The 13,703-nt window shown below is 56.7% G+C and overlaps 1 protein-coding gene across 1 annotated transcript in view; it reads right to left on the reverse strand.

The window, feature by feature from the left end:
* The window catches only part of LGR6 (leucine rich repeat containing G protein-coupled receptor 6), a 70,340-nt gene extending 57,888 nt beyond the window's left edge, over window positions 1–12,452 (reverse strand). The window contains exon 1 of the mRNA XM_066379494.1: window positions 12,192–12,452. Within this exon, the coding sequence (XP_066235591.1) occupies window positions 12,192–12,394 (203 nt within the window). The 5' untranslated portion in view covers window positions 12,395–12,452. The remainder of the gene's footprint in view (window positions 1–12,191) is intronic.
* Between the last annotated feature and the right edge of the window lie 1,251 nt (window positions 12,453–13,703).

The following is a 13,703-nucleotide window of genomic DNA, read 5'->3' on the forward strand; positions in this document are numbered from 1 at the left end:
AACAGCCCTGCTCACTACATTTGATCCTAGGATTCTGGCCTCTGAAACTAGGAGAGAACCCATTTCTGATGCTCTTGCACTCACAAGGAGCTGTGGAGATTCTGCTTCTTGGTCTGGATGCTGGTTATGCAATTGTGTTCAGCATGTGACACTGTACCACACTGCACCAGGGATGGGGTCACTTTTCTGGGATGCGTATTATACTTACATAGTTAGGAAAAAGAGACTCGTTCTGGAAGTCTTTCATGAACCTTGGGACTCGGGCATCCCACCGCACAGAACCAAAATCGCTTGTTTTCTGGCATGTAGTACTCTCACCTCATTCCTGCATATCCCCTGCTCAGGTTTGGGCACATAGTAAGTACTTAACACATACTTGCTGAGGTCTACAGGCTTGGTGAAGGGCTTTGGTGTCCTCAGACTTCCCAGCACCCAGGGTCATCACAGGATTCCAGAGTGGCCAGTCCCTCCCCACTAGCCCTCACCTCCCAACTGCCTCCACAACCAGGCTGTGTGTGCCTCCACTCTCGCACTTACAGGGTGGTCACTTTCTCACCCACCAGCCTGAAATTCCTCTTAACACAGACCGCAGGTGTTAGTCATCTCAGACCTTCAGAGCCCAGGCAAATGCCAAACACACGGTGGCCATTCAAGAACCAACCATCCCCAGAGCTCTCTCTGTCCAAGCCCTGGACAGGCACATACCTCCGTTCTTCTTAGCTCATTGGAAACTGGATGGAAATTTTCAAAAGAAGTTTTCTTTTTCAATAAATAAATAAAGAAAATGACTAGGGAAGGCAAAGCTTCTAAGTGGAAGGGTTTATAAACAGATGTCTCACTTGAAGGAAGTGAGATGGGCGGGCTGGCAGCTTAGAGGCTCCCCAGCGCGGCTCCATCCTCACCGCAGCCGTCTGGGTTGAGTGCCACACCTTGGGCCTGCCCGCGGAGCCAGGTGAGCTCCCTTCCCACCTCCCTCTCAGGTAGGCCCATGTGCTCCTTGTGCTCCTGCCTGAGCGGCTCCACTCTGCACCTCCCAACTCTGGCCAATCATTTGTTTATTCATTCCTTCATTCATTCCTTCACTCATTCCACCACTACTTGTGGGCATCCACATGCCAGGGACATGGTCCAGCCCTGATGACACCAGGGAGCTCTGGTCTGGAGCCCTGCTTTCCTGGGACTCTCAGCCTGGATTGGGAAACAGACAGGTAAACAGGAGCTGGAACCCAGAAGGTGAGCCTGGGGCAGAGCAGCACACAGAGGGGAGCCCTTCCCAGGGTTAAGGGATCAGGGAAAGCTTCCTGGAGGAAGAGACATCTCAGTCAGCCCTTGTGTCCTAAACCAAACTGGAGCTTTCCTCCTGGCTTCCTCTGAAGATTGGCCCCAAGGGGCGAACGACCTAATTCTCACAAAGGCTTGTGTGCTGGGGGCAGGGTGGCCAATGTGATGTGGGGATTCCTGTGGAGACTCTCAGCCCCCTCACAGCAGGAAGACCCTGCAAGATCCCTTTGGACCAGGCTCACCGGCAGGTGGAAAGGGAAGTGAACAGAGTAGGAGGCAGCTGCTCACCCTCTCCCTTCCAACCAGATGGAATGAAACCTCAGGGATATCACAGCAGGAAGGACAGATGCACAAGGACCTCCCAGTGAGCGCATTCCTAAAGGACCAAACACTAACTAATGCAAGTGGTGGGGTACTGAAGGACTTGGCCTGTGAGTGTGTGGGTGGGGGGTGGTCCAGCCCAGGTTAGGGGCAGGGGGCTGCAGCAAGACTCAGGAGGCCCCCATGCCCAGCTTCTGAGAGCTTGCTACACTCTCTCTCCTAGCCTCTGTCCACCAGCACTGGGCATGCCAGGGGTCTCAGGGTTGTCCCAGGTATTTCCTGACCCTAAGCCCCATCCCCGGCAGGTCCTTAGACCCCAATGCACGGTGCCTTTGCACCCCCTTGTCATTCTGGATGATGAGGCTAATACCTTCTGGCAGGTGGAGGCAGGGCCAGCAGGGGGTGGGGCACCCAGGCTTCTGCATTCAGAGCAGGGCAGTCAGCAATGAGACACAGTAAGGCAAGGGTTGGTGTGGCATCCGCTGGCGGGGGTGGGGGGGCATTCCTCTTTCCGCTGGCTGCACATGGTTAATGGGCGCCTTGTTCTGGCTGGGCACACAGCCCTGGAGGTGCTGGTGATGGCTATGTCTGTCCCAGCCCTGGGACCTCAAGTCTCAGTGAGTGAAATTGCAAATCTCAGGGAACTCTGGCACCTCTCTCAGAGGACTATCGACTCACAGGAAATAGTGCAAAACAGGTCAGAGGACTTATCCAAAAACGCTCAACGAGCTGGTGGCAGAGACACAGAATTCTGGCCACAGTCTCCTGATCCTAATTCCACTGAATGTGAACCTAAAAAGCCCAGATGGGCAGAGTTAGGGTGTTTCGAACAAAAGTGCAAGAGACCCATGGACACCCACCACCCCCTTCTTTCCAGGGCTCTGCAGCTGCCTCCACCCCAGCCAGCCACTCTGCAGGGGCTGAGAGGATCTCCTGGACAGGGGGAGGGAGGGCTCCCCCAGCTTGTTACCAAATTTTTGTCACCTCCCCCCACCAGGGACTATGGTTTTTATATGGAAAGTCTTTAATAAAATACCAGTACTTAATAAAACACCAGTACTTAGCACTACTGAGCCTGCTACTAAGTATACACTCAGCAAACCTAGATACATGATAATGGCTTGTTCACACCCACTGACTGGTTACTATGTGTCAGATGCCCCTTTTAAGCACCTCATTTACGCTCACAACAGCCCTCTGGGCACCATCACCAACCCCACTTCACAGGGGCGAAAACTAAGGCACCAAAAGAGTAAGTCCTCCATGCTGCACATCTGCAATTAATACAATATTGTATGCAACAGTAATTGAAAAAATAATAATAATAATAAAAGTTAAGTCCTCTCTTGGCCCTGATCTGTTAGCTCAGTTGTTTAGAGCACGGCTTCAAAACAACATTGTCATAGGACCTATCCCCAGTCAGGGAACACGTGGGAAGCAACCAATGAATGCACAACTAAGTGGAACAACAAATTGATGTTTCACACACACACCCCTTTTCTCTCTGGCTCTCTAAAATCAATCAATTAAAAGAAAAAAAAAAAGTTACACCCTTCCCCAAGGTTAGCAGAAAGCAAAACCAGGATCTAACCCAGACACGGTGGCCCAGAGCTCATACACACTGTGCTAGAAAACACTGGTGAGGAGACCCCACAGCACAGGATGCTGACATGCACCACCGCCCCAGGCATGCAAACAGTGCATCCACAGAGTGTGACCACGACTCCTAGAGGCTCTGGAACCAGGCATGCCAGCCTCCTGCAGCACAGTGCACCTGAACTCTTGTCCCCGCAGAGGCCACACTCAGGCGAGGGGTGCCCTCCCCAGGGCTGCCCAGCCTCTTGTCTAGCCATGGGGCCACCTCAGGCACATCGAGACAGAGGTGGCCTCTTCCATCCTGAGGGCCCCTCGGAAGGCGACCCTCCTCCCAGCCCTCCTGCCCTCACCCCTCCTGACTGGGAGGCAGAAGGAGCCACAGGGCAACTCTAGCAAAGCAGCTTCATTGGAATTTATGGCCACAAGATGGCTGGGGGTGGGGGAGGCAGGTGACCAGAGCAGGACCCAGTGCAGACTGTTGAAGCATCACTGAGAGCGGAGTGCTGACCCGTGCGGCCATCTGGACAGCAGGGCCCGGGTGCCCATGGTGGGCGGCAGGGGCTGGGGCGTCACCCGGCCAGTGAGGGTGTCGCGGTCACTGCTCAGCTGAGGGTCCGCTCTCCCGGTCATCCCAGCCTAACAAGGCCAGGCCAGGCCAGGCTCCGCCCCAGACCTCTACATTGGGCCTCTGCCACGCCCACCTGCTGCAGCCTCCGAGTGGCTGTCACTGTGCTGCCGCTCCCCACCCGCACTCCGCACTGACACCCAATCCCCCCTTCACGCACCCACCTGAGTGCCCAGGTGGGCAGTCAGGGCTGGGGACAAACACACATTCCGTACCTGGTACGGCCCTGTCCGGGGCACCTGTAGGAGGAGACTGGTCCCAGGTGCAGGGGTGTGTTCGCGCGTGTAAGCGTGGGTGCATCGGTGCCTGTGAGTGTGCGTGCGTACGTGTGCATGCTTGTGCGTGTGGGTGACCGTGGGTGTGTGTGTGTGTGTACGTGTGTAAAAAGTAGGCGTTATGGGCCGGGAAGCTCCGGTGCACAAGCGCTGTCCCAAGGATCCCCTGGCCGTCGTGGCCCCTGCCCTTGAGGAACCGTGTCACACAGACTGACGGGACACCACGCAGACACACGGCATGCAATGCTGATGGCTCATGGGGACAGCGATGTCTCACGTGCTGCGCACTGTCCCGACAGGACTGTGGTCAACACACCCGCTGCGCCGAGGAGAGATGACTGTTCCGCGGTGCCTGTGAGCCTGGGCGCCCGGCCTGTGTCATCCCTGATCCCATGGCCACTTCCCAGGCTCTGTGTCAGTGGCTTCCATTTGGGCAGCAGCTTCCCTGTACTCCTCACTGCCCACAATGTGTCACAGCTTCTGTGAACCTGCCCTGTCTCCCTCTTCGCGCCCACCAGCCATGGGCTCTCTCCAACTTTGTCTGTGACCTTGGCCAGCTGCCCCCTATCTGAAAGAGGGGGCAATAACCTTACAGGCCTCCCTCGGTGGGTGCAGGAGGATGCGCCAGCACCTGCCCTGCAGACAGCAGTGCTTCCTGCACATCTGGGACATGGACATATGAGTGACTGCCTGAACGTGTGCTCCTCACAGCAGCTTGGGTCGTTGTCATTGGCCCTTACTTAACAAGGGAGACAGGGTCACTGCAGCATTATCCGAATCCACACAGCGCACTGACAGCGAATAGGGTCTAAGCACACACTATGCTCTGGATGTCCACACTGAGCTACCCTTGCCTTTTGTAAAAGGACTTGAGGCTGATTGCAGATGGGAGGGGAGCAGGGAAAACCAGTGACTCTTCCCCACAAAGATGGGGAACTAGAAGTCAGCTCTGAGTGGCTGTTGTGCCTGGGAGTTTAGCAGCCAGTGTGCTGGAGCTCAGAACACCCAGCTCTGAGCCCCGAGAGGAAGTGTCTTGAACTGGTTACCTATTGTGGCCTGATACCAGCTCCTTCATACTTAAAAGCCTCAGTTTCCACATCTGTAAGATGGGGGTGACACGAGCCCCACCTGACACAATTTATGTGAGATGATGCAGGTCGAGTGCTTATAGAAACGCGAGTGCCTTCTAGTCAGGACAGTTTCCAGTGTAATGATAGGTCCCTGGATAAGTCTGTCTGGGCCCCAGGGATAGACATTCCTGACCATCTAGTGTCTTTCTGGAAGAAAGGTCATTGTTTAAGGTGTGAATGCTTCAACTAGGATGGCATTCCCACTGTGCTAGAGCAGACAGAGGCCGGAGGCTGGACACAGGAGCGCCCCTGGCCCAGCCTCTGAGTCTGCACCTCACAATCAAGAGACCAGCACCCAGGGCTGGGAACAATTAATGATACAGGCCCTCCGGGTAGGTCTCTGGAAACAGCGGCAGGAAGAGAAACTGGGGACAGGACACATAGGAAGCCTCAGAGCTGGAGGTGCCCTGTCATGTGGCCAGCCCAGCCCCCTCCCTGCCTACTACCAGCCCGCCCGTGCCTGCTCTGGCATGGCTCCGGGGGGCATGGTGCCAACCCCTGAGCTCCCCCACCATGTCCTTTTTCTGCTTCCAAAATAACTCTGCTCACGGCCCACGTTTGGCATCATGGGTGTTTTTCTTGTCCTGAGTGAGACTTGTTCCCATGACTGAAGGGCAGCAGGAGAGACGTGAATTGTCATTCAAAATTGAGGACCCCCCCTTTTTTTTTTTACCAAGAAAGTAGTTAACACAAAGAGGGTCCCACATTTCTGATCAGGCCCTGAATCAGCGAGTCCATGACAGTTTGACTAAAAGAAGTTGTCATTTCAGCCCTGGCCGGTTTGCTCAGTGGTAGAGCGTCGGCCTGGCGTGCAGAAGTCCCGGGTTCGATTCCCGGCCAGGGCACACAGGAGAAGCGCCCATCTGCTTCTCCACCCCTCCCCCTCTCCTTCCTCTCTGTCTCTCTCTTCCCCTTCCGCAGCCGAGGCTCCACTGGAGTAAAGATGGCCCGGGCGCTGGGGATGGCTCCTTGGCCTCTGCCCCAGGCGCTAGAGTGGCTCTGGTCGCAACAGAGCGACGCCCCGGAGGGGCAGAGCATCGCCCCCTGGTGGGCAGAGCGTCGCCCCCTGGTGGGCGTGCCGGGTGGATCCCGGTCGGGCGCATGCGGGAGTCTGTCTGACTGTCTCTCCCCGTTTCCAGCTTCAGAAAAATACAGAACAAAAAAAAAAAAAAAAGAAGTTGTCATTTCCTGTATGGAGGAGGACTGAAAATCCCCCCCACACTCCATCTCTTGCACTTTCCCAAGGAGTCCAAAGCCCCAGCAGGACTACTTTTCCTTGGACCTGCTCCCCATAAAGTGAGTTGCTAGTCTAAATTCACAGCCCATTAGTGACGAGCTCATAGGAGATCTTTGCTGGCCCCTCAGGGCACATCCCAGGGCAAACATGGACCACAAACCCAAGCACCCACCCAAGCCTGCCTCTTCTCGGGTTAGCAGAGAAGACACTACTATGCCACAGAACTCCGGGACTCTGTCCCTGGGCAAAAGCTGGACCCTCCAAACAGAAGAAACCTAGAAGCCTAACTTTTCTTCTTTGAAGAGTGTCCTATCAGGTGCCAGGCCATCCTGGTGCCCTCCCTCCATCCTGGCCAGGAGCAGGACCACTGGGGAAAGGTGCACTTCCCTGGAGGTGAGGGGGACAGGATTTAGTCGTAAGAACGGTGGTAGACAGAGGAAGGGAGTGAGGGAGGGCAGACAGTCTGATGACGCTCTGGATTAGATGCTGACAGCCGGAACCCCCCATCACAGAGCTCTGTTCTTCCCTTTCGGGGCCTCTGTAACTCACTGGTAGTGAAGGTGTTGAGGAAAGTAACATTAATCGTCGACATATGAAAGCAGGGACAATGTGAAAGGCACCAGGCTCTGCTGTCTTTGTTGGCTCTGCTGTCTTTATTTCCTCTGCTCCTCCCCACCACCCTCCAGGTACACCCTGATCGAGTTTCCATTTCCAAGATGGAGAAACAGAGACGTGGGAGAGGTGAAGTGACTGTCCCAAAGGCCACAGCTAATGAACGTGGGTTCAAGACTGGAGTCACACACACCAGGGCCTCTGTGCTGGGCACCTCGGCTTGGCCCTGTCTTCTGCCCATGCCTGGTAGGCATGGGTCAGGGCAGGAAGGGGCTCAGTGTGTGTGGGGGGCCATTGGGGTTGAGAGCCCATGGAACAAATGGGGGAAGGCGGGTGGAGTGGGGTGGGCCAGGGGCCAAATCTGCTTGGAGCCAGGCTTTCTTCTCCTCCGCCAGCGCCCCGCCCGGCCGCACCCCATGCCCACTGCTGCCAGAGCCAGACGTTTCCTTTTTCTCTTGCCTACGGCTGTTTCCTGCCTTTCCTTTGAACTGGGGTGCTGGCTCCCCGCACACTCACCCTTCTCCAGCCACCCCCCAGGGCTGCCCTCTGATGGGGGGAGGGGCACAGAGGCCCCCAGAGGACCTGGTTCCTGGAATCGCTCTACTCCCTGCCTTCTCCTCTTCGCCCCGGGCTGGGTGTGGCCCAGCAGTTCCCCCTGGGGGTCTCTCTCTGTCCTGCCAGACCAGGCTCAGAGGTGGCTTCTCCCTGCCTCTCCCATGCTCTCATTTTTCGACAAAACATGTCAACACTAAGGTCCAGAAAAGTTTGGGAGCACAAGACTGAGCAACCAAGATTAGACTCACAGACACCAAGTTTGTGGGGGGTGGGCTGCAGCTCAGGCTGTTCAAATTCATCAGAAAGAAAGGGGAGACCTCGGAGGTGGGAAATAAGGCCTATACATTGAGCCCTGCACATATCCTCCCCAAGTCTCTCTGCTTCTTCCTCAGAAAGTCCCGCCTGGAATCTGGGATGCGTTGGGGTCTTCCGCCCTCTGCTTCCCACCCCTCACACTGACCAGGACAAAACTAATGGTGCTCTGTATTATTCCCAGAATAGCTCCTCTGTCTCCCCAACCACTCTGCTCTCTCACAGCCCCTGCCAGACCCCTATTTCCTGCCCTCTACAGAACAGGATTCCTCCTCTCCTCCCAGATCCAACACCCAGGACCTTTCCTCCAGGAAGACTTCCATGACTAACAGTTCTTGGCCCTGGTCACCATAATGATGACACTGGTGAACACTGAGCTCTTCCCATGAGCAGATGCTCTTCCATCTTTTTACAAACATCCCCACCCAGTGACTTCACACAACAATCCTGGCTCTTTTTACAAATAAGGAAACTGAGTCACAGAGGGCCATCAATGGGCCAGGTTCACACAGCTTGTAACGGATGACCAGACTCTTTCTGCTGGGGCCAACACCCGTACTCCTGACCATTAGCTCTCCCCCAGCACCTGCCTCCACCTCATTGGCCACAGCACCCCGGGCTGTGACGAGACCAAAAACCACTTGGAATCTGCACACATACACCGTCTGACCTTTCAAACGGCTTAACTGTGATCATAGTGGTCTGGAGGGCATGAAGCCCAAGCAGGTCACAAGCTGGGCTGCGTAGGGTGGCTCCTGCCTTGGCCCTGCGCCTGACGGGAACAGCGCTTGGGGTAATGGTGAGTGGATGAACTCGGGTCTTTCTCAACCAGCCTCCTGGGATGGCTTGTCTCACACCATCCGCTTCCTGACACTGCTCAATTTGGGGAAAGTACTGCTCCAGGACAGCGCTGTGCCCTTGTCTGTGTGGTTCTGTCTCCTCGCCATGCAGAGGTGGGATGGGATTGGAGCAAGGGGCCTTCCTGTCACCATCAGACTGGCACAATCCAGAGCCGGGGCTCCATCTCCCCCGGGCAGGCTCCAGAACAGGCCCTTCCCTGGGCGGACATCTCCATGACCCTTGCTAAGACGACAGTTTGGGAGGAGACCTGAAAATGTGAGAGCCACTTGGAGGACTGTGGGTGTCTGAAGTCCATCCTCCCAAACTTGCTCAAACAGGGACCCAAGCAGTCATCGCTTCCAACTAGAGGTCGGAGCAAAGATGGCAGTTGGACATAAAGAAATGTCCTGGTCCTCCTTGGAACCATGGTGGGGGAAGTCAAGGTGTGTATTTCCTGGAAGGTCATAGCTGGAAGGAGGGAAGCTCAGCCCAGGGTGGGGAAGCAGGTGTGGGGAGTCAAGGGCCCAAAGGTACCCTCTGTCCTGACATTTCCTATACATCCAGTGTTAACCTTATTTTTTTCCTTCTTGACCCTGTATCAGGAAGACCCAAGTGTCCACTCCCCTCTCACCCCCATCCCGAGTGTTCACCAGCTGGCTGGACCACACCACCCCAGAACAACCAAGCCTTGGCTGAGACCATGCCTCACAGTCAACCCCTCTCCTCCTGCTGCCAAATGCCATTCCCTGGAAATCTACACCCACACGCAGGCTCAGCTCCCTCCGGCTCCCTGCACCTCCAGCAGGAGGCGTGACAATAACAACCACTATTCAGGAGTCACCCTGTGTGCCAGGCACTGGGCTCTGTGCAGACATGTGACCTCACTTCATTGTCCGTGCACCCACTTCTCTCCATGAACAAAGGAGGAGCCTGAGACTCTGATGAGGAGTTCAGTGACTCTCAGCAGGTGACAGAGCTGGGAAGGAACCACGGTTTGGGTGGCCTGGACAGAGGAGCACCGCAGTCACATCATCGGATGCAAAGCTGCACCATCTTGGACAAGAGCAGGGCCACTTGGTGCAAGGTTAGAATGGGCCTTCCCAACCTCTCTGAGATGAGGAAGGGGCCCAGGACCTTGCTGGCCGGGCTCTTCTCGGTGACAACCCTCTGCCAATCCCCCTCCATGTCAGGATGGGATCACTATCCCGGGGGCAGAGAGAGAAGGCTCCTCTGCACCACCTTCCACCCGTCAGCTCCAGCAGTGACCCCTCGTCCTCATCCAGAGGGGACCTCTCCACAGCCCAAGGCAGGGGACAGGCTTCTCTCACCTCCCTTCCAGTTTCAGAGCCCACCACTTGATTCTCCACATCATCTCTGTCCTCTCCCCCTCCCACTCTCAGAATACTATCTGTCTTGGAACAGAGAGGTTTCCTCAATCCCCAGGGAGACACCGACCAGTTCAGAACATCCCAGCTCCAGACCCTAAATGCCGCCTTCACAGCCCCAGGAAAGCTGTGACAAGAACATGGGTAAACCTTCAATCTCCCCCCAGCACGGGCCATGGGACGCTCGGATTCCCAAGGTAGCCCTGTACCTTCTTCCCCAAGCTCTCCCCAAAAACAGGTGCTAGGAAAAGAGGTTGGACCAATCAGCCTGGAAGGTGGTGTCCCTCAGTCCCTCAGCACAGAAAGGGGACCTTTCTTTTGCCCCCACCTCGATTTCCAAACTCTTTAGCCACAGAACCCTGTCCTTAAATGAATCAATGCCATGAACCCCAGTGGGGTTCCCCTGGAGTGGCGGGCATGGGGGCAGAGCCTGCCCTCCTCTCTGCCAGTTGTATGGGCTTCCTCACCACCCCCAGGGGTTGGCTCACAGCATGTGCTCCTGCCTTCAGCCCCTGGACTGACCAGAAAGGGCTCAGTGTGCTTTTTTGGAACATGGACACTATTTTCTCCCCCACTCCCTCCCCTGGACCCCTCCCTGTGCCTCTTGGAGTAAAGGGGGACATCTCACTTTGGGGCAGAGCCCTTCACACCCATCTGCAACGTGCCAGCTCTGAGTGCCCTGGGCCCATTGGTTCAACAAACACGCTGAACTCTGTGCAAACCACCCCGGCTCTCTCTCCCTCTGAGCTCCCGGTCATCAGGCCCCAAAGCAGACAGCTCAAGACCCTGCCTCTCTCCCGCCTGACCAGGCGGTGGCACAGTGGATAGAGCGTCAGACTGGGATGTAGAGGACCCAGGTTCGAGACCCCGAGGTCGCCAGCTTGAGCGTGGGCTCATATGGCTTGAGCAAAAAGCTCAACAGCTTGGACCCAAGGTCACTGGCTCGAGCAAGGGGTTACTTGGTCTGCTGAAGGCTCGTGGTCAAGGCACATATGAGAAAGCAATCAATGAACAACTAAGGTGTTGCAACAAAAAACTGATGATTGATGCTTCTTATCTCTCTCTATTCCTGTCTGTCCCTATCTATCCCTCTCTCTGACTCTCTCTGTCGCTGTTAAAAAAAAAAAAAGAAAAGAAAAAAAAAAAGACCCTGCCCCTAGGACTGATGGCCCAGGCCTGCCCACCTGCTCCAAAAGGTAAAGGAACTGGGCAGGGGACCTTGCCTTTCCCCAGAGCAGGTAGGGGGGGAGTAGGCAGGGGGTGGGTGGGAGAATGAGCTCGCACACACTCCTCTTGCCCTGGGGTCAGCGGGAACACATCCAGAGCCCTCAGACACCAGGCTCCGAGGGAAGCTCCTGTGAGCTGTCCTTAGGACAGCTGCCCCGGTAGGGTCCCCTTCACGCATCACTTCACCCAACTCAGGCTCTAAAAATGGTTCTCTGGTTTTCAGCCTCCACGTCTGCCCACAAATTAGTGTCTCCAACACGGCCTCTTGGGATATGACTTCAGGGAGGCCTAAGCAAAGGGATATGGTGCTGGCAGGGTCCCTTTTGGAGAAGACAGAGGGGGTACAGCCACTCCCCACCAAGGCCACCCAGCCTCAGTGTGACAGCTGTCTAATCTCTCCAGTGGTAGAGAAGCAGATCTTTCCACCCACTGAAGCTCCCTCCCCTCTCCTCCAGCTCACTGAGCTTCACCTGCAGTCACCCCCCTGGGCACTCTCTGAGGAGAAGGGGTCACCAAGTCTGGTCAGGGTCCAGAGACCCACCTGTTACCAAGCCCGAGTTCCCACAGTGAACCCACAAGAGGGCTGAGGGAAACTAGGAAGGGGAGCCCTGTGCACTGCTTGTCCGATGTTCAGTCTGACTCTCCTCCCTCCCCAGTCCCCAGTGGTCAGTGCCCTGGGAGGAGAGAGCCCTCCTCCACGCTTATGCACAGGCACCTCACTCCCCACAGGTGCCTTAGACTGACCCCAGGCAGGCACAGGTGGGAGCCATAGCGGTGGTGCCTGCTGGTACTCACAGGTAAGCCGTCAGGGGGGCCAGGTCCCAGGGCACGGTGGAGAGCCCGAGCTCTGAGCAGTCGGTGGACAGCATGACGCCATCCTCCTGGCAGTGACAGGGGGCCGGACAGGCGGTGGGCCCTGGGCCGGGCTGGGGGGCGCACGGAGAGGCGCAGAGCGCAGCGCACAGCCACAACGCGCGCAGCCCGGGTGCGCAGGGCATCGCAGCGGCGGGGCCAGGCACCTGGTGGCGGCTGCGGGCGCACTGGCACCGCCAGGCGGGCTCTGCGCCGTCCCGAGGTGTAGGGGTGTGGGGAGGTTGACCCCACGGGTTCTGCTCCCGGCACAGGGACCTTGCAGTCAGAGCAGCGCAGTCATCACCCAGTGCGCGCTACTCCGTTTCAGAGGCTGGGCTTGGCAAGGGAGGGAGACACGGTGGAGGAGGAGCCAAGGAAACTGCGCGCGGCTCGTCCCTTCCCTCTTCCTTCTGAGCTGGCAGGAGCTGCGTCCAGGAAAGGACAGACAGCAGAGAAACCCTGAGACAGCCAGCGCCGGGCACGTGAGGGGCTGCTCTTGTTGGGATCAGGCCCAGACTTGTGAGCTCAGACCCTCTTGCCTGCAGGGACAGCTATGGGTCACATGGGACTTGGAGGAGGCCCCCAAGCCCTCCGCTACCACCGAGGGGACTGAGATCCCAAAGGGAAGTGATCTGGTCAAGGTCACACTGCTGATGTGGGGCAGCTGCAGAACTGTAGTCAGGGTTGGTCCTAATACCCTGCCTCCTGGGACAGGGAAGTGGGGGGGGGGGGCCCTGAGAGGGGCCAACTGGGATGGGGTAGTGGGCAATGGGAAGGCGCCCCACTCCGAGCACTCTGCCCTGCCACCTTAGAAAACGGCATACATTTCTATCCACGAGTGTGCACTACACATGTGGCTCAGCCTGGTCTTTGGTCCTGGGACCACCTCCATTCTGCTCCTGGGTCCTAGTAGATGTCCAGGCTGAGGGACATCCCAGCGGCTGTCAGAGCCTGAGAGGCAACAGGTTGGTGCCCCCTGGCAGCCAGAGCTGCAACTGCAGCTCAACCACCCTGAGGCTGGAACCTTTGTGCCCTGAAATGGTAATTACAGCTGGGCTCAACTCCCCACTCGCTTTTTAGATCAGATCTTTTGCTGTCTCTGGTCACTCCTGTACTGACCCAAGGCCCAGTGCAGGGTGCAGCAGGCTCGTGTCTCACACATGTACCCTGTCTTCATGTGGTCCATCTGGAGTATCCGCCAGAAGCCCAGAGACCTCCTTCATCCCGGACCTGCATGCCCCAACAGCCTTTCATTGGCCCTTCCCAGCCTTCCTAGATCACCCACACTCCTGGCCTCACTCATCCACAGCTCTGGCTTCATCCCCACCTGTCTTTAGCGCTTGCCATTCAAGGTATGGATGCCAGGCTGGAAAAGCCACAGTGAGCCCTGTTGCGACCTCCCCAGTACAAGGGGGCCTGGACACTCAGAGCTGCATCTCCAGCCTGCCCACCCAA

Source organism: Saccopteryx leptura, chromosome 1 (assembly GCF_036850995.1).
Source record: "Saccopteryx leptura isolate mSacLep1 chromosome 1, mSacLep1_pri_phased_curated, whole genome shotgun sequence".
NCBI lineage: Eukaryota > Metazoa > Chordata > Mammalia > Chiroptera > Emballonuridae > Saccopteryx > Saccopteryx leptura.